The sequence below is a fragment of the Onychostruthus taczanowskii genome, unplaced genomic scaffold (assembly GCF_017590055.1).
Source record: "Onychostruthus taczanowskii isolate IOZ18803 unplaced genomic scaffold, ASM1759005v1 scaffold2, whole genome shotgun sequence".
Taxonomy (NCBI): Eukaryota; Metazoa; Chordata; class Aves; order Passeriformes; family Passeridae; genus Onychostruthus; species Onychostruthus taczanowskii.
The window spans coordinates 28,039,586-28,063,938 of NW_024499239.1; the positions used below are offsets into that span (position 1 = coordinate 28,039,586).

General features: G+C 47.8%; 1 protein-coding gene across 4 annotated transcripts in view; it reads right to left on the minus strand.

Annotated features, from left to right (window-relative positions):
- SLC4A11 (solute carrier family 4 member 11) overlaps positions 1-21,878 on the minus strand; it is a 97,206-nt gene extending 75,328 nt beyond the window's left edge. For 2 of the 4 annotated variants that reach the window (XM_041402718.1, XM_041402717.1), the window contains exons 1-2: positions 17,259-17,646; positions 4,228-4,278 (exon numbers count right to left, since the gene is read on the minus strand). In XM_041402718.1, coding sequence (XP_041258652.1) covers positions 4,228-4,278; positions 17,259-17,484 — 277 coding nt within the window. In that variant the 5' untranslated portion in view covers positions 17,485-17,646. Of the gene's footprint in view, positions 1-4,227; positions 4,279-15,003; positions 15,351-17,258; positions 17,647-21,789 lie in introns of those variants that run through there. The other 2 variants (XM_041402720.1, XM_041402721.1) reach the window with 2 other exon arrangements.
- Positions 21,879-24,353: the final 2,475 nt, after the last annotated feature.

Below are 24,353 nucleotides of genomic sequence, written 5' to 3' on the forward strand. Positions count from 1 at the left end.
CCAAGTAATTCAGTGGAGTGTTGTTGGGGTTTTTTGTTCTGTTTTTACAGAACACAGGAGCATGGGGAGTTTCAGTGTTGCAGCAGAACCCTCAGATATCAGGGGTGTTCCTGCTCCTTTTACTATTTTATTACAGGCCTTCTGATAATTCCAGAAATAAAAATGTGCAAGAGACCTGTGAGCCATCTCCTTGTGCTCTCCCACCGGTAGCAGCAGTTCATCTCCTGCTGGCAAACTGGGCACCTCATGGGAAAAAAACCATTGTGAAAGGACTTTTTTCACAAAAACATTTAAATTAATCTCCTACTTCAGCAAACAATTCCAAGATAGATAAAGTCAAATATTAAAAAAAAAATAAATAAATAAAAAAAAGAAGAAAAAAGAAAGAAAACTCCCCCAGAACACATACCAAGCTGAACTGCAAAGTGAAAAACAAAAACAAGCAGATAAAATATATCCAAACATCCCAAGCCAGACTGGGGCCTTGGGGCCCTTCAACACAACTGTGATTTATTGTACCAGCAAAACCAATTAATAAGTCAGGGGAGACCAAGCAGTGAGGGATTTGCTCTGGAAGACCAGAAAAAAAAATGCTGCAGGATCTGTTGAGCCAGCTTTAAAACAATGCAACAATTCAGATATCCCCATCACTGCACTGGGATTCCTTCCCTCAGATTTTGCAAGAGGAACCAGAAAACTTCTGGGTTTGTGTCTTATCAGGGAAAGTTCTTGGCTCAGTTAAAAACCTCATCACAATTTGGGCAGAATTTAATCACTTGCAGGTAATTCCAGTGCCTTTAGAACTCCACCTCCATGAGGAGGGTGCAGGATGCTCACAAGAGACAATGTGGGGCTTGATGAGTTAATTCTGAGCCCTGATTGCTGAGCTGCATTTTATCAGGACTCCAATTATCCCCAGGTTTGGACTGGGGCTACACAATCATCTCATTACTCACATTTGCCAGAAAGAAAACTCATTTGTCAAAACAACCTTACAGAAGATTTAAGTGACTTTAACATGCAGGGAGGGGGACATCAATTATCAGCAGGCCCTGCCAGGTTTGTTTGTGCAAGAGGCTTCTTCCAGAGACTCAAAAAATGAGTTAAAAAATGGATTTTTATCAGCAAGATGGCTCAGGACAACTGTTAAAACTGACAGTACACATGGGATGAAAATAGATCATGGCCATCAGATGTCATCAAATCTGCTGCACCACCCTCAATCAGAAATGTCCAACTAGGCAGGCACAAACTTATTTCTTTTTATTTTTTAATCTTAATATTGCCTGTACAGGACAAACTCCTCACCAGATTTTTTTTCCAGCTACATTGCAAGTATTTACCTCATGCAAGGCACTAAAAGCCACAAAAGTGGCTTTCAAGTTCTTCAAGAAATAAGGGAAAACTTGAACTCAAAGCTGATCTCCCTGATGAACTTTCCAGATTTTTACCTAGTTAGGCTGGGAGATGGTTGGGACCACAACAACCTCTGAATTTCCCAAACAGTCACATATTAATTCACTGAAAAATCCTTCCAGGGCTTTCCCCAGCTCCTCAGTAATTAACAGAGCTACAAATTACTAAACACTTGAAGTTTTTATGGATGTAAACATCCAGGAGGTTCTTCCAAAGCTCTGCTTTGGTGCTGCAGCCAAGATCACACTCGCTACAGTCCTTTCAACTGAAAATCAGGTTTCAACTTTTAAATTTTAACATTACTGAGAACACAAGAAGGGTAAAGAAAAGTTAGCTGGCAAAAGACAGACCCAGGCTCCAAAGAGAGCCTCAGATATGCTGAGAAACAAAAACATCCTAATTACTTAGAATACAGAAAACCATATGTATATGCAAGATCCCAGGAGGAGATAAGGAAAAAAGCTCCACTCTACACAGAACAAGAATATCAAAAGATGTTGCCCTGCTGAGAAAAGGGAGGAAAGTGTCCAAAAACACAGAATTAAAGAGGTTTCTTTTTTTCTTTGCCCTCTCCCAACACAGCATTTAGGGGATTGGGGATTTTTATTGCTTCAGAGGTGGGGCAAGAGCATCTCTTGCCTGGCAGATCCCCACAAGCGGCGCCACGAAGCAGCTTGGTGATTTCATAGCTCCCTTTCAAAACAAGCTGTTTTGAAACCCTGTGAAAAGGTAACATCTTTATCTGTGGTTTCCTCCAGCCCCGATGACGTTTTGGGGTGAAGGCTTTGAGAATGTGAGAGCACAGAACTCCTGCGGAGAGATCACCAAAGTCGCGCAGCGGGGTGGGAGCACTCGCACCAGCACGCTCTGGGATGTGCCGTCCATACTCGCCAAGGCCTCGGCTCAATCAAGCAGCACAAGGTGACTCATCACTCCACAGCAGCTGAACTCTTCCAAAAGGTCACTTTGTAATGAGGAGTAAGAGTGACAGCAGCTCTGAGAGTGAAATAACCAAGAAATCCAGTGTATTTCCAATCGCAAATAACACGACGAGGGCCGAGGAGGAACTTGTGAGCAACGTCCCCTCCTTCCCCAAACCACACAGAAAGCACAACAGGAAAGCACCACCGAGCTTCTCAAAGCCCTCAGAGGCAGCTCCAAGGTGCTGTCTCCTTAAGACAAAGGAGGAAGATGAGTAATAACACAAATACAGGGCAGAAATGCCCATCGCCATGGCACCAAGTCGATAAAAGAAGAAGCCTCTCTCAGAAGGTGCCACAACAACAGAAAAACATTGAGAGATCTGCATTTTGGGGTTTTTTTTGTTGTTTATGGGGACAGTTTGAGGAAGGCAAGACTGAGTCCTGGAAAGGGACATGTAGAGTCACCTGAGATGTCAGGACAGACAGCTGGGCTGTGGCAAAAGGGTTTGGGAAGAAGTAGGGGCCTGTCCTGCCTCCAAAACCAGCGGTGTCTCTCCCCAAGCCCTTGCATTGCTCTCAGGCAGATGCTGGGGGCTCAGTCACCCCCCCAGGTCCCAACCTGGATTACCCTCTCACATTCCCAGTCCTCAGGAAAGCACCCACTCCATCCCAAGAGCCTGCAAGCGAGGTGGGAAGGAGGGAAGGAGCAGGGCTACCCCAACCTCACACCCCACATGCCCTCAGAAAACCTCCCTGAGGTCAGGCATTATTTTCTGCCCTTCTGCAACTCAACCCAGCCTCCAGAGAACACCTCTGGCTAGAGATGAGAGGACTGGCTTCCAGTTTTGGCCTTTGACTCCCCAAAATTTGTTCTTTGTATGAGAAGGGAAGAGCCAGTGCCAAAGGAAGTGCTGTCACCAGTGGTGCTGGATCAGCTGACATCTGGCAGACATTCAACTTCCCCCTTCCAGATGTCAACCTAAGGCTTGGCCCCCTGGAACAAGAAAGATGAGCCTTGTGACAGCTACAAGCATCTAAAGGCCTAAAGAACCAGAGAATTTTAGTATTTTTTTCTCACCATTTGGAAGTCCTGAATATTTCTAGCATTTCCAAGGGCAGAAAGCCCCAAGCCCTCAGGGACTACTTCATGAAGAGGCTGGAACTCTCCAGAGGATCTCTCTCTAATACCCTAAATACATGCTGTTTTGGGGGAAAACACAGGGCAGGGGGTTGGAACAAAATTATCTTTAAGGTTGTTTCCAACCAAAATTATTCCATTATTCTATTTCTCCCAAATCAGCAGAGAAGATGGGATTTCATTGCACTTCAGTTTTTCCTTTATCAGTACAAGATCTCCAAGATCTCAGTCATCTTTGAGGCAGATGATCCAAGTTGAGGCAGATGATCCAAGTTTTCAAATGCCACCATTTCATCTTGCTTCAAAGAAAAAAACAAATCTTTGCAGTAAAAGATGTGTCTGCCAGAGCCATCCAACTTTTGCTTGATGCTCCTTGGCAGGATGTCTCCAAAGGGATCCAACACCCACGCATGATCCCCACTCCAGAAAAAGACAAGCAGATACACCTGCCAGGTTCTATGACAGGAAAACATCACAAAAGAACTTGAAAAACAAGGAGCCACCCAGAACAGTCACTGATGACAATGTGGAGTTGATTATTTACTGCCTGACTATCTCAAACATCTACAGGATTTAAAAACACGGAGCCTGCTCCCAGTACTGGATTACACAACCATGGCACCAGACTGTTTTCACATCACACTTCAGCTAAATGGATTCTCTATCACCCATGTCAGGTTTGCAGATACCCCTGCAGTGCAGCTCTCCCTCCAAGAAGGTGTGTGTGCAAAAAAGTCAAATAATACTTGCCACTCTCTTCAAAGAAGTATCCATTTCTTGACATCGCTGCTGGTGGAGACTCTGGAGAAGACAGAAAAAAAAAAATGAAACATGAGAATCATCAAGATGCTGAATGTCTTCACTTTACAGCACAAAGCCAGTCCCAAAATACTGCAGGCATCAGATTTTCCTGAATGTGGTAAATGTAACTTTTTGCTTATAGATGTTATAGCATTTACCAGAACTTTCCTTTGTAGCCACAGGCATGTGAGCTTCTTACTTGAAAAAAAGTCTGAGACATCCTGGGCTGGGACCATAAAAGAGCACAGCTGAAGATCAGGACGAGTCTGATCACCTCAGGGATTTACCAAACCTGAATAAGTATGTCAGCAAAAATACAAACTAAACATCCGAAAGGTTTTTATAAAAATACAAGCCACAATGAAGCCCAGGTTGTACCTTGTGCTCAGATAAAAAGAACCAGTTTAATTTAGAAAAAACCACCTCCATTTTGATGAAAATGGGAATTCACTTCCCATCCTGCTGCTCCTAATCATTAGGATATCCCCCAAACAGTGCTTGGCACTTGAAGATAAGCCCAGAACCCTCCAGCCTTCCTTGACCCACTTCCTGAGCTGGGGTCCTGCATCAACACCATCTGCACCAAGAGGGTCTAGTGAGGAAGCCACAAATGGGAAATGATGCTGAGCAAGAGCAAATCCACCAACACAGCAGCAGCAGGGGTGGATCCCCAGCGTTTATCAGGGAACAGGAGTTTGCTACTGAGCCAGTTCTGCAATTCACTGCTGGCAAAGCAGCTACTGAACATCTCTTGGTGGATAACAGAGCACAGGAGCACCTGCTCTCAGGTGTGACCAAAGCCTGGTGCCCAAACCCAGCTTGGCTGTTCTGAAGGCTGACAAAAAGTGACAGCTCAGTCTGCGTGGGCACAGGCAGCAGCTCCCCTGGACAGGTGCATGGCTCATTTTACATCAATAACAGAGCTCTTGATTTCAAGCCCTGAGCAAGAATCACCCAAGCAGCCCCTTGGAAACCTGGGACTCGATGCTGCCTCTTCACACACTTCTTCCCAGCCAAAATGCAATCAGAAAGAGGAATAGGTTTGCTCTGTCTCTCCCCAGCTCATTAGGCTAATGAAACATTACCTACGCAAGCCTGGGATGAATTTGGGCCAACCAGGAAAGAGGTTTCGCCTGCCTTATTGTTCTGCAGATTAGGCTTCCTGCTTTTCCTTTGAGGTATGACACTGTTTCCCAAAGACCCTTTCTCTGCCCCATAACTTCTGGCTCCCAGGTTGCAGGCTCTTCATTCCCTTGTACAGTGTGCCACGTTTTCAGGGCTCACAATTCCAGCTGGTCCCCTGGGAGCCCTTGTGCACATGACGGATGCAAAGCCACTTGCCACTGATGGCAGCACCTCCCAGCCCTGTCACTTGTCACCACTCAGACCTTCCAGTGCTGACAGGTTCCTGAAGGGATACCCTGATGGCCATGGGAAAAAAAAAAAAAAAAAGAGCCAGCACATAAACCAGAGGGCAATTCCAGTGTCTGGTCCAAGGGAGAAACACAATGTTCCAAAGTTCATCCCAGAACAATGGGCTGGAGGAACAAACGGCACCGAACTGTGGCCAAGGGGCACCCATTACACGAGTCAATTGTTTCCCTCCACCTGGAAGGGAAGGAGAAGATCCATCCAGACTGATTAGCATGTTAATGATCAAAGGAAAGTTTTTGAAGAGGCTCTTATTGTGCAATGATTGCATTTACGTATTTCAGGGAAACAAACAAAATACGCCTCGGCTGGCGGATTACCCAAGGAACCCACATTCCCAGCAGGATGGTTTATCCATTTCTCACTCCTGTTATGGCTTCTGAGGGAGCCTGAAGCAACGTGTTCATCCTTCACTGGGCAAAATGAGACCCTCTGCTTTTCCTTCAACTGAACACAGCTATTTCTGCGGGTTTGATGCTGTCTAATGATTGGGAATCAGTTGGTTTCTTCCTCAGAAATTCCTTCCACGTGCAGCATCACCTGGGTTGGCATCACACCTTTACACGACGCTGGTTTGGTCCCTGCTTGGACCAGGCATGAAAAGGGCAAGGCTGGGGTGTTACAGCAGGCAGTGCCATTTCATTAGGTGCCACTGGTTCCTCTGAGTCACTAATGAGCCACAGTCCCCCGGCAACATGCTCGGGTAATTATGGTGGAGGTGCTGTTTTTTTCAGATGAGTCATAAAACAGAGGTCTTAACCTTGTAATTAAAGATGCAATGGCACGTTTGGGGAAAAAAAAAAAAAAAAAAAAAAAAAATCAGGCGTTCACCCTACTATGTCCTGGCAAAAACCCAGCCCTGGTAATTTGTCTTCTCCCAGCATAATGCTGTCCCACAGCACCAACCCAATTCAGGTTTCCAAACAGCCTTGTTGGCGCCTTTGGAAAAGCTCTTACATCCCCCACGGAAGGGGCACATTAACATCAGGAACCTGTGCCTGGCGTGCCCAGGAGGTAAAAGGTGATGGGTGTTTATACAAGCCCAGACACAGGCAGGGAGCCATGGGAGCAGCTGAAAGGTCAAGGATTAGCACAAGTGGAGGTGGGAAGGGTAAATTGGGGGCTACAGCACCTGCACCTCTGATGCACTACAGAATTCAATATTCACCTGACTTTTTCATACAATAATTTGGGTTGGAAGGGATTTCTAAAGGTCTACTCCACCTTCCCTGCCATGGGAAGGGATATCTGTAACTAGATCAGGTTGTTCAGCATGCCTGATCTTGAACATTTCCTGGGATGGGGCATCCACCAAATCTCTGGGCAACCTGCAAAAATTTTATTCCTTATCTCTAATCTAACCTCTTTTTGTTTAAAACCATCACCCCTTGTCTTATCCCAAGAAGCTTTTCTAAAAAGTCTATCCCCACTTTTTCTAAAGGCCCCCTTTAAGCACTAAAATGTCACAATAAGTTTACCCTAGAACCTTCTGTCCCAGCTTTGGCTAAATCAGGAGGAAACATCTTGAAACCAAAGTGTCCTCTAATAGAGGACACCTCTTCTCCAGCTTGAGCATCCCCAAGTTTTGAACTGAGCAGAACAAACCAGACAGATCTCGGGGACAGCCCAATTAATCTCCTTCCTCCTTACGCCCCAGTCCCTTTCTCCCTGTATTCCCCAAACAGCAGCAAGCATTTCTTATGCTGAGGGATGCTACCTAAGGACAAGGCCAGCTGGCTGGTGCTGAAGTGCAGGCTGAGGAGCAGCCAGAAACACAAACTCATCAGCAGCTCCACCTGCTCCCCTCTCCAGGCGCTTACGGGATTTCACATCCAAGGTCTCAGCTCCTCGGCTGGGTTTTGCTGTGCTGGGTTCAGGCTGAGCACAGCTGAGAGCAAGGCTGAGCCTGCTCTGCTCCAGCAGCCACACACACCAATCTTGCATTTCCTCTCCCCACCTCACCTCCACTCCTGAAATTAAAAAGAGTTCAAGCAAGGGCCAGTTATGAAACATCGCAGTGATCAATGCAATTGCTGGGCTTAGGGAAGCCTGGGCAGGAGAACAACTCTCCAAATTCATTAGGTATCAACATGATAATGCTCCAGTGTTTGCCTCAAGTTGCAGAAGTGTTTCCACGAAGGATATATCTTCCTCCAGCCTGCAAAGTGCAGGGGCTCAGGGGTTTCCCCTCTGCACACCCTCAGATCCTCCAATCCCACGCTGCCAGTTCTTTCACTCAGGGTTTTCTTTCAAAGGCTCCAACAATTAAAGAAAAAAAAAAACAAGCAAAGAATCTTCAGCAAGAAAAATGCTTCTAGAGACAAAGCTGGAAAGCACTACTCCAAGGAGCAAAGATGGAGCACAACTCATTCCTGTGCCTCTGGTACCTCTCAGAGAGGTCCTGCCTCTCTTCAGACTCTTTCTCACCCATCACCTCCAAGGACAACCAGACTCTCCAACTGCTCTCCCTATCCAAAGGCAGAGCAAGGTGTCACCTTCCACTATCTGCCCAAAAGTACAAGGTGCAGCTCTCTTTTGATAATTTAAGCTGTGCTCTTCTTTTCTAAACATTAATTTACTCCAGAAAATAACCTCCTACTGCCATCCCAACCTTATTCCCTGCAGGGATGCCTGTTAGATGAGACTAAATTGGAGAGGCACATGGTGTTACCACTTCTTTCCTTTCTCAAAATGAAAATTTCTGAGCTTTCCAAGCGCTGAATTCAGAGGTGAAGAGCTGAAGTGCCGCAAAAGAGAAAACAAAGCTGCTTTATCTAGACTCAAGGATACAGCTGAAGATTTCATGGCTAAGCCATTACCCTTTGAGCTGAGGCAACAGCAGCGACCCCAAGAGCCACCAAGGCAGAGGAATATCAGAGAATCACAGAATGATTTGAGCTGGGAGCTAAAAGACCATCCAACACTCTGCCATGGGCAGGGGCACCTTCCACCAGACCTGGATATGACATTTCTTTTTTAACTGGTAGCAGAGTCAGGGCTGCTGTTGTTGTTTAAGGTGCTTAGCTTTAGGACGGGGATGGAACAGCTGATGTGCCATGGGAAGCACCAGACAAGAAGTGGGTATATTTCCTGATTTCTTACATTCTTATCATTTTTACATTTAACAACAAACCCCTGCCATGCCATCCTCCATTATTAAATTCCTGTGCACACTGCGTCTCCAACTAATAATCCATTTTGACTCTCTTGTTTTAAAGTTAGCAGTAAGTTCCCTTGAGCCTTGCAATACTGGAGGATTATGAATAAAAACACATTCTCGGGATACTTGGGTAACTCAATTACACTGTTCTGGTGCTGGCATCTTCCAAATAAACAGCCCTCTGCAGCACAAGCCTTATATTGAAGTGAAACACAGCTCTGCAAAAGCTTTCTACAAGTACTGCCACAGCCTTTAGCATTTATGGCTTTTTATTTTTTTTTTTTTTGCTTAAATCTCTAAAAATTCTAGGGCCTTGATAGTTAATTGGAGTTTATTTTGAGACAACACCAATCTGAAAGAGGTACTGGGGAAGAACTTTTTTATTTACAGGCCCCTTAATATTGGCAACTCTTGGGCTGTCTCTGAACATGGGCAGCTCGTACATCTGGAAAATTTAATTAGCCCAAAAGTTCTGATCAGAAAACATCACGTAGCTTCATTATCCTTTACTCAGGCTGTGCTCCAATTTCACAGAACGGTTTGGGCCAGAAGGGTCCCTAAAGACCATCCAGTTCCAACCCCATATTCCAACACCTTCCACCAGACTAGGTTCCTCCAACCCCATCCAACCTGGCCTTGGACACTTCCAGGGATGGGGCAGCCACAGCTCCTTCAAAAACCTCAATTTCCACCATTTCTGGCTGGAGCTCTGAGGACATTTCTCAGACTCATCAGCACGTGCAATGTCCTGCCTCAAAGCTGATAAAGCAGAACACGTCAGACTGCGAGTGAGAAGTTACCACAAAAATCACTTGTTTGTGCTGAAAAAGCCTCCAGACTTTGCCCATTTCCTCTCATGAAGAATTAGCAACTATTGCATCATACTGAATGCAATAATTCAGTCAGATAACTGGGCAGAAATGGGATGGGTAACTGGAAAGAAATCCACTTCACAGAAGTCATGCAGGACTTTGGCTTTGCAGCAAGGTTTTGGCCACTTCCAGCTGACTCCAGGAGTTCACTGAATCCAAAATCAGAAATGTTACAGTTGAGTTGTACCCCCTCAAACTGATCCAGGGATAATTCCAGCTTGGACAAATTTATGGTCTCATCCAAGGCTTCAAGCTGGTGGAAGATGATGCAGCTTCCCCCATCCAAAGACCCCAGTCCTGGTGTTCAGTATTAAACTCTTAATAAATTCTTATTCTTTGCTCTCTCCACCCCAACAGGAATTAACATCTCAGGACAAGGGAATTCCTACACAAGGGATCTGGAAGCTGTATTCAGGTTCCTGCAATTTGGAGCAAGGGAAGAGTCACAATTTATGTGCTTTAAATACCTAATAACCAAATGGTGCTGGCTCCCCTTCTCCACCCAAAGTCAGCAGAAACACAGACTTAAGAGAAAAATCACACACAGAGGAAATAACACCTCAGGGAAAACCTGTAGGAGAGAAGGAATTTTTTAATTATGTAGAGCATTAACTGAAATGAAGTTTAAAAATCTCAGTGTGCAGCAAGAGCTCAACAGGAGGAGGACAAGGAAGCCTCCAACTCCTTTGATAATACAACTGCATCACAGCAGAACAGGGCGGGAGCTTGACAGGCAGCAAATCTGATCACAGCCGACATGATCAGCTCTAAATATGTCAATATTACAGTTTTTCTCCAACAGAGCCTCTCTTGTGCTCTTAAAACAAGAGATTCTGGGAGTTTCCAAGAAGAACCAAGAAGCACAGGCTCTTGGTGGAGACATTCCCTGCAAATCATTTAAAACCACCTTAGTCAGCAAGAATTAATGGACAGCAGCAAGCAAAAAGCTATTCTGGCTCAAGTTGCCACTTCTCATTTCTATCTACACCTTCAGCAGCCGATTCCTTCCCACTGCTCCACCTGATTCAGCTGGAAAAGGCTGGTGAGAGCAAAGCTCCTGCTGGCACAGAAATTGGAATATGCCCCTGTGCTGCTGGTCTGGGCAATCACAACTGACAGACAGGACAAGAGCTGCAGATTTGACTTGTTTTTCTCCATGCCCAGAGAGATGTGACCAAAAAAAAAAAACAAAAAAAAAGGAAAAAAAATCACAGAAGTCAGGTTTTCCAAACTGATCATTGTAATTCAAGGAAGTGTGAGATCAGTGAGGAATGCTTGGTAAGGAAAGTGCCTGGTAAAGGGTGTCTGATGCTGCCTGAGGCAAGCTCAAACACAGACCCTTCCCTAAAAGGCAAAGGAAAACATCAAAGACAAAATTCAAGAGGGTCAAAAAGACCTTTTGTAAGTCATTAAATGGGGAATATTCGCAATGGGACTCCCAGGGAGTTTTTTCTTGAAGGGCTGAATCAATATCAACTAACAGAGTCTTTTTAGGCACAGCTTTGTAGCCTCGCTGTCCTTTGCCAGTGCAGCACACATCCATCCCCAGCAGAGCCTGAGGGGGATAATCCTCCCTTCCCAGGGCACAGCAGAGCCCTATCCATCCCCAGCTCATCCCTTCTCCAGCTCAGTGCCAGGGCTGCAGGGAAGGGCTCTGCAAGGACAGACCACAGGCACCAGCTGGGATCCTTTTCCCCCCGGTTCCACCCATCACAGACTTCAAAATATCTTCCCAACACAGCTCCCAAACACAGCAGGAGAAGAGCAAAGAGTGGGCAATGCCCCACAGGGCAGCTGGTACCCACAGGGAGGGCAGCTCTCCTCTGCCTGCATCTGCTGCCCCTCACCTTCCTCTGCTCATCCTCCTCCTCCTCAGGAGGCTGGGGAGGAAAAGCACAGTCCCTGAAGGGAAAAAAAAGCACAGCACACCTGGAGATTTAACACAGGCAGCAGAAGAGTGCCTGGCATCACTGGGTAACAAAACAGGGATATTCACTGCAGGTTTTTACCTAAATGGGTTGATTAAAACGTCATCTGCATGCAAATACCTACAAGAAATCAACTCAGGAGGTCCTCAAAACAGTTTAGGAGACAGCCATGCCCCAGAAAGATTTAAATCTACTCTGAAGCTCTTCACCCCAGTAAACTTTTGGAAGATGAAGTGCTGCTCAGAGCAGACACTGAGGAGGAAGGTGCTTTTAAGCAGCCCCAATTTGATGGCAAATTATTGCTCCAGCGCAGAGACCCAGACCTGCAGGGACACAGGCTTTGCCCTCCTGATGTATAAACACATCCTCCAGGAAACCTTACAGGAGGGAATGTTTCTGTTAAATAATTCTTTAGAACTCCCTTTATGTTTAACACTCTCCTCTTGCCACAGGGATGCATTGATGTGTTGCTTACTCCCCTATCCCCCTACAAGAAGTATTCCTAAAGGTTTTTCACCATTTCTTTGCTTCCCAGAAGGGTTTCATTCCCCCAGATCCCTGTTTTTAGGACTCAGAGGTCTGGATTATCTAAACTAAACATCACACCCCTTGGAAATGTCCCATTTCTGTGATTTTTGGAGAACACAAACCAGTCCTCTGACATTTCCAGGGCTATCCTGAGTCACTTGGATATAAAGTTTTGCTCCATGGATTTATCTAAACAGTGTCCTCCATCAGAGTGGGATGACATCCCAGTCCTGGTCCAGGCAGAAGACACAACTCCATGGCTTTGAGGCTCAGCAGGCACTCAAGGCTCAGACCATGGATTATATGCAAGGAGCTGGACATTCTTCTGAGCATGGAAATGGTGTGGGGAGGTTTTAAGTTATGCCATGGGGCACCGTGGTAAATGAAACCCCAGAACTCATTTCCACAGCGGCTGGCTGGGAAAATAAAGCATCATATTGAAGGGATAAAGCAGGAAGCATCCTCCTGCCTGCTCCCTGCCAGGCAAACACCCACCCACACACAGGCTCAGGGATCAGACGTGGCTGTTTTCAAAGCCTTTTCCTCACTGCATTGAACAATTCCCCTCCAGCTTCCTCCAGCTCACCCACTGCAATAAAACCAGCTAATAAAGAGTCACTGGGTGCAGCAGTGACAGCTCCCAGAGACCTCCCCCCCAACCAAAAAAAAAAAAAAGCTGTTTGGATTTAGCAGGAGCACCACGTTCTCCAGGTTGACTCATCACAATTTAGCCCACCCAAACAATTAATATCCGAGGCTGCCTCCCAGAGGTGAGCTGCAAAAGGAAGCCACCCTGCAAATCCAGAGTGATGCAGGATATCCACTCCTCACCCACTGCATTTCTTGGGCAGCATTTCACAGGTGAGCAGGACCATGTCAGCAGCAAGGCACCAACAACACTTTGGGATTTGGCTGTTGGACTATTCTGGCTATTCTCCCCCCACCTTTTTTTTTTTTTTTTCTTATTTTGTTTTCTTTACAGGTTTTGTTTTGTTGGGGGGAGGTTTTGTTTTGTGGGACCCTCTAAAACGTGATTTAAGTCTTGCAAGGATTTCTTGCTTAAGCACTACATAGAGAGGAGAGACAGCAAACACCTCCAGAGATGCCACAAGCTGGCAAAGGCCCAAGATCAGGCCAGTTGAGGCTCCTCAGCAGACTTTTCCTGAAACATTTAAATAATTTAGAAAGCATTAACTCTTACTGACAGCTTCTCAGGCAGCTCTTTCCCTAGCAGGGCCCTATGAGAAGCCTCATCACTCTTAATCCAAAAGAGAAAGAGATACTGCAACAGCCCCAAACCTTGGTTAGGGTTGAAAATGGATTTTAAAAGATGCCTGAGATATTTTGTTCTGCTGAAATGCCTTCTTTGTACAGGCAGGTCTTCCAGAGGCCACCACCTGCCACTTATCTGCAGTGGCACTGTGTAAACCATGCAGAAATGGTTAAGAGACAGTCTGACAACATTTCACTGACTTGGGGTTATTCAGGGAGTGGGAGCTGCTCCCTGTGGGGGTTTAAAGTGTAAATACTGTAAAAATTAAGCAGCAGGGAGGAGTAAACAGGTGGGAATAAGCTTTTCTTGGGGGTTAAGTGGAGGAGATGCTGCAGCAGCACCAGTCTCACTCTGGAACATCCCTCCCTCCTCCAGGGTACCAGGGTCATGTTTTGGAACAAAGTGAATTTCTAGAAAGTTTCTTTTCCCCTGCTATCTTATCGCCACTAGGAATGAAAACAGCTGCTGAAAGGCAGCAGTGGCTGAGCCAGGCTTTTACAGCAAAGTTGTTCCTGCATCCCTTCCCACCACCACCCCCCAAAAAGGCACTGGATGGAACTGATCTAACCCACAGAAAACCAGAAGTTAGGCCCAAACCCAGGGTCTGTACTGGAAACAGAAGCAGAGCACTGAACCCAGCCACCTGATCACCAAACACATTTTCAGTTGTGCTTCTCATCAAGACTCAGAGAGAAAAACCTCCCTCTGCCATAAAAAGCAAGAACAGCCCAAAGGATCCCCAAATGTCTACAGAGCTGCACTCTGCAGCCTCAGAAACAGGGTCTGCAATTCCCACCAGCTGCAGCAGGATAACACAAATCCCCCCATGCAGTTTGCCACGTTTAGGAGCCATAAAACAACATCAGTGACAACAACAACAACAACACAGGTGGGGGGAGAGGCAGCAGCACCAGATCCCATTTTCCAGTCCGTCGTCAATCCAAAATTAAAATGCCCCAGTCCAGTGATGAAATAACTGCAGACTGACAAGCTGTGAGATAATGCTATTCATTAGGATGTTGTTTATGGTTCATCTACAAGGCTTCCACGGCTACAGCACCAGGGATGATGTTTGGGAACATTTTAGACACACTACATACATGATTTTGTCTCCACTCAGCACTGCACTTCCCCCAAGTGAAACAGCTCTATGTAAAGCTCACTGACAGGCTGGGAGGATGTTTTGCCATTAATTAAGAGAAAAACCAGAACAGAGAAGCTCTTCAGTGCTCATCTCCCCATGCATACCTTGAAACTAAATTCAAACCCCCGACAGCCAGCGCTCCGGTTCATTTAAATGGAATTCAAAAGGCATTCTCCATCCTTAAACATAGAGACACCCAGCACAGGCAATAGATATCATCACTAAGCACAGCAAAGCCCATAGAAAATACATCAAGCACTGCCTTACTTTAGTGAATTAAATAATTCAAGAGCTGGCAGAGCTGCTTTTTTACATTTCCTGACCAAATGCATCACCCAGCAACAGCAGCGCTTCAGTTTGGAGGGGGGGGTTTTAAGACCACAACTTACCTGCACTACTTCTCCAAGAGAGAGAAATGCCTCTGCTCCCCTCAGGGCTGCTCCCCCCGAGCCACCAGCACTTGTCCCCAAAGGCCACTCGCTCAGGTGGCCGAGGCAGAGCCAGCAGCTCCTGCTTTTTCACTGGCTCCAATATGAATCCATCCAGAGCATCTTTGTCCCTCACTTCCAATTGGCGAGCGGCGGATGGGTGGAGTGAGAGTGCGACCCATCAGCTCCCAGATGGACACCTCCAGCCCAGCTCTGCCAAGCCCACACCTGGGCAGCACCTCTGCACATGCCACTGCTAGCCCAGCCAAGGATTTGGGCTGTCCCCTTCTCCAGCCAGACGGATCCCACCACCTCTCGGAGCCGTTTGCCTCCAAGAGCAAAAATAGAGTAGTTAAAGCGACCCAGCGCTCCGGAGAGTTTTGCTGGATGCAGGATGGAGAAAAGCTCCTGTGCCTCCTTAAAAAAGAAAAAAAGCTCTGTGCCAGCCAAAGCTGAAGTGAGAAGATGCTGTACCTTACAGAGAGTAGTACAGGGAAAGCCAGAGGATGAAGAAAAGGAGGGGGGGGGGGGGGGGGGGGAAACCTGCTGCTGAGAGGGAGACAGAGCAAATTCCTTAAAGATACAGCTGCCGTGCCTGCCGGGCTCTGGTGTTTCATCCAGCTCAGCTGCACGGCAGCAGCAGTGCAAGGGTTAATGCATGCATGCAGTGGAATGAGAAACAGGGCAGCAAGTCTGTGCTCCAGCAGCAAGTTGCAGAATTTAGAGCTGAAAGATCTCACCTCATCCGAGGGGACTTAAATCCCAGCCTGTGGCCAGTGCTGGACCGTGAGGTGCCTAAAAAGCTTTGGAGGGAAGATGCCACATCCTCTCCTCCTGCTCCAGCCTATTCTACACTGCTTCACTTTCCTTACAATTCCAGATTTCCAGCACAATAAGCCAAGTCTTCCCCAGAGACTTAAACCCCAGAGGAATGGTCTAAGCTGGCCAAACAAACAAGAACAGCAACTGAAAAAAAACCCAACAACAACAACAACCAAAAAAAAAAAAAAAGCAACAACAAAAAACCTCCCCAAAACAACATCAACTCAGAAAAGGCAGAACCCTAAAAGAGTAAGACAGAAATAAACAGCGAATTATCCAAATGCTGGCAAGGCTGGGTCACTCCCCTACTACAGTAACTCTGGCAATCCCTGTGACTTCAGTAAAAAAATTCGGGGTGATGGTATTTACCAGGAGGCAGCAAACACTTCCCAGGGCACGGTAAGGGGAGGCAGCAAGGAAGGGAAGGGGCATCCCTCAGCAGAGGCAGCCAGAAGCCCCCATCCCCAGGCCCTGCCACAGGCTCGTTTCCTCCACACAGAACCACAGGCAAAGCGTGTTTTTAAACACCTCCCACGCCTTTTCTCTGCTGAGACTGCTCAGCCAGTCTCCTCCATTTTTTTTTTTTTTTCCTCCCTTGCCATGCCACCTGACAAGCTTTTCCAGGTAAGGCACATCACAGACTGGCAATAAGATGCTAAGGAGGTAGAGCCTGGTTCAGAAAGTGTTTGAGGGTGGAAGAGACCCCTGGAGGTCTCCAGTCCCACTCCTTGCTCCATCTTTAAATAGAAAACAGGGCAATACCTCACCAAGCCAGACACCTTCCCCAAAAAAAGTTTTATAAGAAGCTGAGACTCCCATCCTTAGGATCAGCACTTACAGAGCTCAGCTCCTAAACCAGCAGTATCCACCAAACTCCCAGTATTACATTAAAGCAAGATTTTAACCAAGCTGGAATTTTTAAGGTAACTCCTCATAGTGAGACAAACCTGCATAGGAGATCTTCAAACCTTCCTCTATCCCCACACCTGATACCTTCACTAACAGTTTAGAGGATACCTGACAGCATCACAACCCCATAGGTGAACCGAGCCCACTGAGCCTCCAGCAGGTATTTCAGGTTTCACGCGGTGCCGGATCCATTTCAGCAAGCGACCAAGCTCAGGAAACAAAAGACTGGCTCAGATCAGTTTCTATTTTTAATTTTTTCCACGCTGAGGTTGTTTATCAGCTCTCAGGGTGTAGCAGAGACCAGAGCTGCTCCTTGGTGGAGATGCCAGCGGCCAAACTGTGCAACCAGGAGAGCATCACCACAACCACACCAACCCATCCTCCAAGTCCCACCTTGCGCTGCCTCCATCTCCAAAACCTCCTCAAAACCCCCACTGGGTTGCTCTGCTGCCCTGTCCCAACCCTTCCAAGCCCTGGGCACGCACCATCCACTGGCCTGCTCCACCTCTGCGGCACCAAACGCTGCGGCCACGGGGCCAAATCCTGGGAAGAGCCGGCGCTGGCCCCGAACTGGCCGTAGGGCGAGCGCAGGAAGGTGAGCCGGGGGTAGCAGAAGGACGCCGGCTCCATCAGGACAGAGAAGAGAGGAGAGCCAGGTACGAAGCAAACCGCGTCTCCCTTCGCCTCCTGCAGCGCGTACTGTTGGGACATGCAGTCTCAGAGCCTTCTCCCAGAGAAGTTCCTTTTTTTTTTCCCAAAGGATTTAGTGCAAAAAAAATTAAAAAAAAAAAAAAAGAGTAATAAAAGAAACCCCAAAGGCGCTGGAGCAGCCCCGATGCTGCTGTCAGAGCCCAGCAGAGCACACTGGCAAGGCAGCGTCTCCAGCCTGTATTTAAACGCCCCTCTCAGAAAGCAGAGATGCAGCACAGGAAGAGACAAATTCCAGCTCTGCGTCGGGCTGATAAGCCAGGTTTATAATATTCAAGAAGTATTGGCATTACTACAGTTCCTCCCCCCACCCCAACCTCCTCCCGCAAGGAATATCTTGTGCAGGAGCTTGTTGTGCACAATAAGCAAAAAAAAAAAAAAAAAAAAAAAAAAAAAAAAAAGCCCAATCCCTAAAAAAAAAAAAACCTAGAAAAATCAGCCTGTTCCGGTGGGAACAGCCAACACGTTGAATAAAACAAACACACGCGTGTTAAGCCCTGGGGACGCAATTAGGCTCGGAGCAGGGGGAAGAGGCGTTTAACTCCTGGAAAAGGAGATGGCAGCGGGCGAGAGGAAAAGGAGAATAAACCTGGTGCCTCACACCGTGTCCCGTGGCGTGGCTCGTCCCAGGTGGGCACTGCAGGGTGCCAGCACCTGCCCCAGCACCAGGAGGGGAGGAAGGTTACCCCATCCTCCTCCCAAGTTGCCCTGTCCTCCTAATTTCCACTCCTGAGCCCCTGTCAGTGGGCAACACCCAGCAACAACTCCACTCTACCCAGAGACAATCCACGCTACTGTTTGCCCAGCTGAACACCTTGAGACAAAGGTTGCCCAGTTCTCAGCATTCACCAGCTGAGATCTTCTCTCCACCAGCTTCAAATCTTAGTTTTCCCCACCACAGCCCCCGTTCAGCACTGCTGGCATCCATCCCACAGCTGCCACAGCCCCACCAGCCTTTCTCCTGCCACTTCCATCAGCTCCTTCAAAGCTGGGGTACCCCAAAGGACATGTGGGGAAGTCCTCACCCAACACCAACAAAAAGTGTAACCCACTGCAGTGCCTTGGTTTTCATGTTTTTCTCCCCGTGGTTTTGCACTTTTCTCATCAAATCTCGGAGGACTGACATTCTCTGAGGATTGAACACTTGCTCTGTTCCCTACCCAAATCTCATCAGATTCCCTACCCAAGCTCAGAGCTCACAGAACCTCCTTCAGCAGCAGAGACAGAGTGAAGCCCTCAGTCCTGCTGGTTTTAATTGGGAGTCAGAGCCAGGGATGAATTTAGAAAGAGGGAATAGAAAAAACCCATGGAGCTATGAGTGACAGCAAAGCCCTTTGATGGCACAGCCAGCACTGACAGATGCAGGAGCCCTCAGTGCTGTGCTCTGGGCCAGCATGTCACCATGCTCTGCAGAGAGCTTTGTGGAGAGCTCAGCCCACAGCAGAGTTAGGAAGTTGTACTTCTAGTAAAAAAAGAGGAATAAAAAATAAAACTTCATTTCCAGCATCGCCAGGTCCCGGCACAAAATGCTGAAGGAGCTGCTCTGCAAACTGCACAATCACACACATCAGACTCAAACAAGGATAAACTCTGAGGAATTGCCTTGGCATTCCCAGTTTTTAACCACACTGCATCCTTCCCAGCAGATTCCCCACCCAGCTGGGATGGGAACAGCAAAGGTAGCTGGGATTTAACCTGTGCTGTACGTCTTGACAAGGATTTGAATATTTAGAGAGTAGATAACAGCTCCACGATGATGATGATGAGTTATCAAAGCGTCCTGAGCTTTGTTTACTCCCAGGGCAATCCCACACAAGGAACCAGGACTTCTCCAGAAGTGGGATCACATTAGGAGGAGGTAATTCAAGTGCCACCCAGCCCACTGCAACAGAAAGGTTCTGGGAACTCTGTGGCTTCCCAGAGACACCTCAATCACAGCACAGTATTAGAATGACTAAAAAAACCCCAAAAAAGCAGCTTTCCCCAGTTAATGTGATTTAACACCTGCCCTTAGGCATAAAGTACCTATGCAGAGCATCAGTGCAGTTCTGCCAGGACAGAATTGGAGGTTTTAGTCTTATACAGGCAAGTAAAACAGCACCAGGCTAAGCTGGGTAATTCAGGACTAAAATCCAACTTTGCAACTAAAGCTTGACCTTGAGCCTAACTCTTACCTCAGCTGCCTCCTGCAAGAAAGAACAAACCAAACAGCAAGCACGCAAATTGAACAGCACCAGGCTAAGTCTGATAATTCTGGATCAAATTCCAACTCTGAAGCTAAAAATCTGACCCTAACTCTTACCTCAGCTCCCTTCTGCTGAAATATCCAACTTCTCACTGACACTTTCCTTTAAGCCAGGGCAGAAAGCTTCCCTTGCGGATCCTTTCCCTTTGAAACCCAAGACATCTTTGTTTTCACATTGACTCAACACAAAAATAAAGCTTGTTTTAATAAATGTTTACAGCCTCAAATGATTTACTACAGCTTTACTAGAAGTCAAGACACTCTGAGATTACACACAGATATCTTATGCCACCGGGTGGGTCAAGCGAGGGCTCCAGTTAAAACCCCAACCCTTCTTTTTATCTGCATTTATTTAAACAAGCTGAAGCATTCAAATTGCCAAGGAACAACAGGAGAGCCGGAGGGGAACTTCCTCTGCGGTCCATCATTCTTACGGAGCACCAACTGTACAAAAGCCACAGATATTTCAAAACTGGAGGGCTCTGGCTGAGATGGATTAGCCAACAAATCCCGATTACAGCCGGGAAGCAGCGACGCGCGGCTCGCAGGGGGGTGGCAATGACTGAGGTTGCTGTGCAGACAGGACTCCAAGTGTTGCCTCGCTCTTCCAGCCTCCCAAAAAAACCCAAAAAAGCAGCCACAAACCCAAGAGCAGTAACCCAGGTGAGGCACAGCTGGATTTACTCAATCCTGGGTCAAACGTGCTCCAGCACTTGAGGAGCAGGAGTTTGGCAGAGGAGGACAAGGCTGCGCTCGCACCTACAGACAATCCAGGAGAAATCCTACAAACACTGAAACAACTCGGGGCAAAGGGGAAAATTCCCTTGGATTCTCCACGTGCAAATCCGCAACGAGAAGCTGAGGTTGCCCCTGGATCCCTGGAAGCATCCAAGGCCAGGATGGACAGGGCTTGGAGCAACCTGGGACAGTGGAAGGTGTCCCTGCCCATGGCCGGGGTGGAATGAGATGGACTTTAATGTCTTCCCAACCCGAACCTTCTATTCCTGCAGGACAGCCCAAACCTTCCCATGATTTTCTATTCCTGCAGGACAGCCCACACCACCGCCAGGTCTCAAGAATGCCAACACGGCCGTGGAAAAGCAGCAGAGCCGAGCTCTAAGGCAGAACATCAGCTCTAAATGAAAACCTCTCCATTAACCCGGAGCGGGAAAAGCTCCGGAGGCACAAACCCACCCCGAGCACCGATCCTCACCAGAGGTCCGGGGACAGCACGGGTGACAAAGCTGCTGTGCCACCTACAGTCACTTCTGGTCCAACACAGAAGTCCCTGCAGCGGTCCCTGTCACTCCAGGCAGTGTCACCCGGCGCTGCCGCGGCCATGCCGGTGAAGGAAGCGCTTCCTCTGCAAGGCAGCGAGGGGACACCGCACAAAATAACTCTGAAAGTTCACCCGAAATCAGACAGCCAATTCCCAAGCGCATTTAAACCCTTCCTCCCCCCCGCATTTCAGATTAACTCGTTGCTGGTGGTCTTTCCCCGCACGCACAACTGCTCCAACTCTTCGCATTAAAGTTTCGCTTTTTCTACTTTTTTTTTTTCACCCCTCCTTTTTATTGCGGTTTTTACACCAACACGAAATCAGGCAACCTCATCCGCTCAGCAGAGCTGGGCACCACACCGTGCCTTCCGCCCCATGCTGGGTGCAAACAAGTAAAAGTAAAACTGGGGCATAAAACACCCCCAAGAACAGCCGGACCCCGAGCTTCCATCGCTCCTTTTCCCCCCGCTCCTCCTGTCCCACCGCATCCCCGGCGCTGGAACATCCCGCTCTGCCCAAGCAGCTCAACTTTAGGGGTGTCACCAACACAAAAAAAAAAAACAAAACCAAAACAACAACCCCAAAAGCCTTCAGCAGATGCAAAGGGAAGATTTTTCCCACCCCCGATCCCAAGAGGAAAAACCAGAACACATCTCCCTCCAAGCCCACCGCATCCCGCCGCGACCCCTGCGCTGCTGCCACAAGCAAAAGCCGGGGTGGCAAGCGGGGGTGGCAGGGGGACACCGCGGTGTCCCCAGAGCCCCCCCGGAGCCCTGTCCCTCACCGCAGGGCTGGAGGTGGAAGAGCCGCCGGGCTGCCATGGCCGCGCCGCTCATCCCGTCCGCACCATCGCCGCGCCTTCGCCTTCCCCGCGCCCGCCGCCGACGGGGGAGGGGGGCAGAGTTCTTTATTTATTTTCCCCCGCCGAAAATAAATAAATAAATAAGGAAAAAAAATTAAAAAAAAAGAGACAACTCGGTTTTCACCCCCGCCTCCCTCCCATGCACACGCGCCAATTTAAAAAAATTAAATAAAATAATAATAATGAAAAAAAAAAATAAATAAAAGCTGGAGAAAGTCCCGAGTGAGGAGCGCGGCTGGGAGGGGAAGGGACAGGCGGTGTCACACCCGGCCGGGTCCTAAAGCCCGCCCGCGGCCCCGGCGGGGACAGCGACACCGCCAAGCCGGCTCCTTCCCGCAGACCCCTCCTCGGGGAGCCCAGAGGGGAGTGGGCATTTTTTATAGAATATATTGAGTTGGAAAGGTCCTCAAAGATCATCCAGTGCCACCCCCTGCCATGGGCAGGGACACCTTTCAGTAGCCCAGGTTGTTCCAAGCCCTGTCCAGCCTGGCCTTGGGCACTTCCAGGGATCCAACAGCTTCTCTGGGCACCCTGTGCCAGGGCCTCACCACCCTCTTATCGAAAAAATCCTTCCTAATACTAATTCATATCTATATGGACACATATCCTTCAGGTTGAGACCACCCCCCTTGTCCCAGCACAACAGGCCCTGGATTGAGGCTCTTCCCTTCAATGAAAAATTAAATCTTAATCCTTCAGGTTGAGACCAAACCCTCTTGTCCCTGCACAACAGGCCCTGGATCGAGGCTCTTCCCTTCAATGTAAAATTAAATCTGTATTCACTTTTCCAGGGCTGCAGGCTGCTGGAAGCATTAGCAGGGGAGATGATGTTCATCACTTCAGAGCAGGGGAAAGCACGGCGCTGACAAATCTTGCTTCTCCCATCAGATGTGCTCATGGACACCGTGGGGTCCCAGCATCCAGACTGGTTTTCTCTGACACTTAAAAATTCCTCTGAAATAACCTGGCACAGGCACTTTTGAGTCCAAACCAACCAGCTGGGGGTCAAAATAAATCCCTGGGGCACAGCACAGCAAGGGAGCTTGAGGTTCTTCACCAAACCAAGCAGCAACAACAAAGTTTGAAAAGCAGGGGCAGAAAAAGCAACCTGCAGCCTTTGCTGTAGGAAAAACCAGGCACATCTAAGTTGTTATACCATAAAGATTGGACTGGGACTGTTTTGTTTCTCCATTTCCTGATTTTTCTTTCTTCCAGAAGGGTCTCAGGTGATCCAGCTACAGCAATTTGGGAATCCTGGAATGGTTTGGGTGGGAAGGGTCCTTAAAGACCATCCAGTCCCACCCCACCTGACATGAGCAGGGACACCTTCCACTACCCCAGGTGGCTCCAAGCCCTGTCCAGCCAACTTCCAGAGATCCAGGGGCAGTTGTAAAATTTGGATATTTGGAAATGAGGGGTGAAGAAGGTTTAAAGAAATCTTATTGACATCTTGGGTTTTGATTGCTACAAATCTTGGTGTAGAGGCAGCATATTCTGAGTGAACCTTCACCATCCTCTAAATCAACAAACCACATCCAGGGGGAAAAATCCCAAATCACCCAGGAAAGCATTTGACATCATTTGAACTGAGGTGGAAAACTCCCTGTCAGAAATTGAAGGTTAAAGCTATTACTCCAACATTATTCTCATACTAAATCCAAAACACAGCATTTTACCAGCTCCTGAGGAAGAAAACAAATCAACTCTATCCCAGCCAAAACAAGGACATCACCAAAAAGAGGGGAAAAAAGTGGGGGGGGATTTGGTTTTAATCCAGTTATTTTGGCTTGGAAGATGCATTTATTGAGGAAGTGAATCCTTGTTTGAATTGTTTTAACTGTACACGTTGAATACAACATTTAACTCTGTGCCCACGTTGAGCACGTGGCAGCTGCATCACATGAGAGGGAGCTCAGTGCCCCAGGGATCACCTTGCCAGCTCCTCCTGGAAGAGGATAACCAGGAAGGACTGTGGAATACATGACAGCATGCAGGGACAACTTCACAGGGCCAGGGAGTCTCTTCCAGGAGTTTTAAGATCCCCTCCAGTCCTGCATCCCATGGGCTCTCAGCTCATGGTAGGGAACTTGGCTGTGTATTAACTCTCTTTTAATACACCAAACCAAATTTCCCCATTATGATAAATTATCATTAAAGCAGAGCCTGTCCCATGCTAGAAATCTTAGCCCCCCACCAGTAACATTTTCTGGAGGGTATCAGCTTATCTGCCACCATGCCAGGCACCAGAGGGGACATCAGACACTGCCGTGTCTGGCGCTCTCTGGTCTATCCCAGCTCTCCAGACCTGATCTCTGCAGACATTCCCCACTGTCACAGCCAAGCACAGTCACCCAGGGCCAGCTGCATCCAAGGAGCAGCAGTTCCACCCTTCCCCGAGCCCATCAGCTGCTGAGGAGCCTCATCCCAACATTCCCCTCCAGCAGGTTCTTAACTTTATGCACAAAGCCATCCTCCCTCGCAGGCAG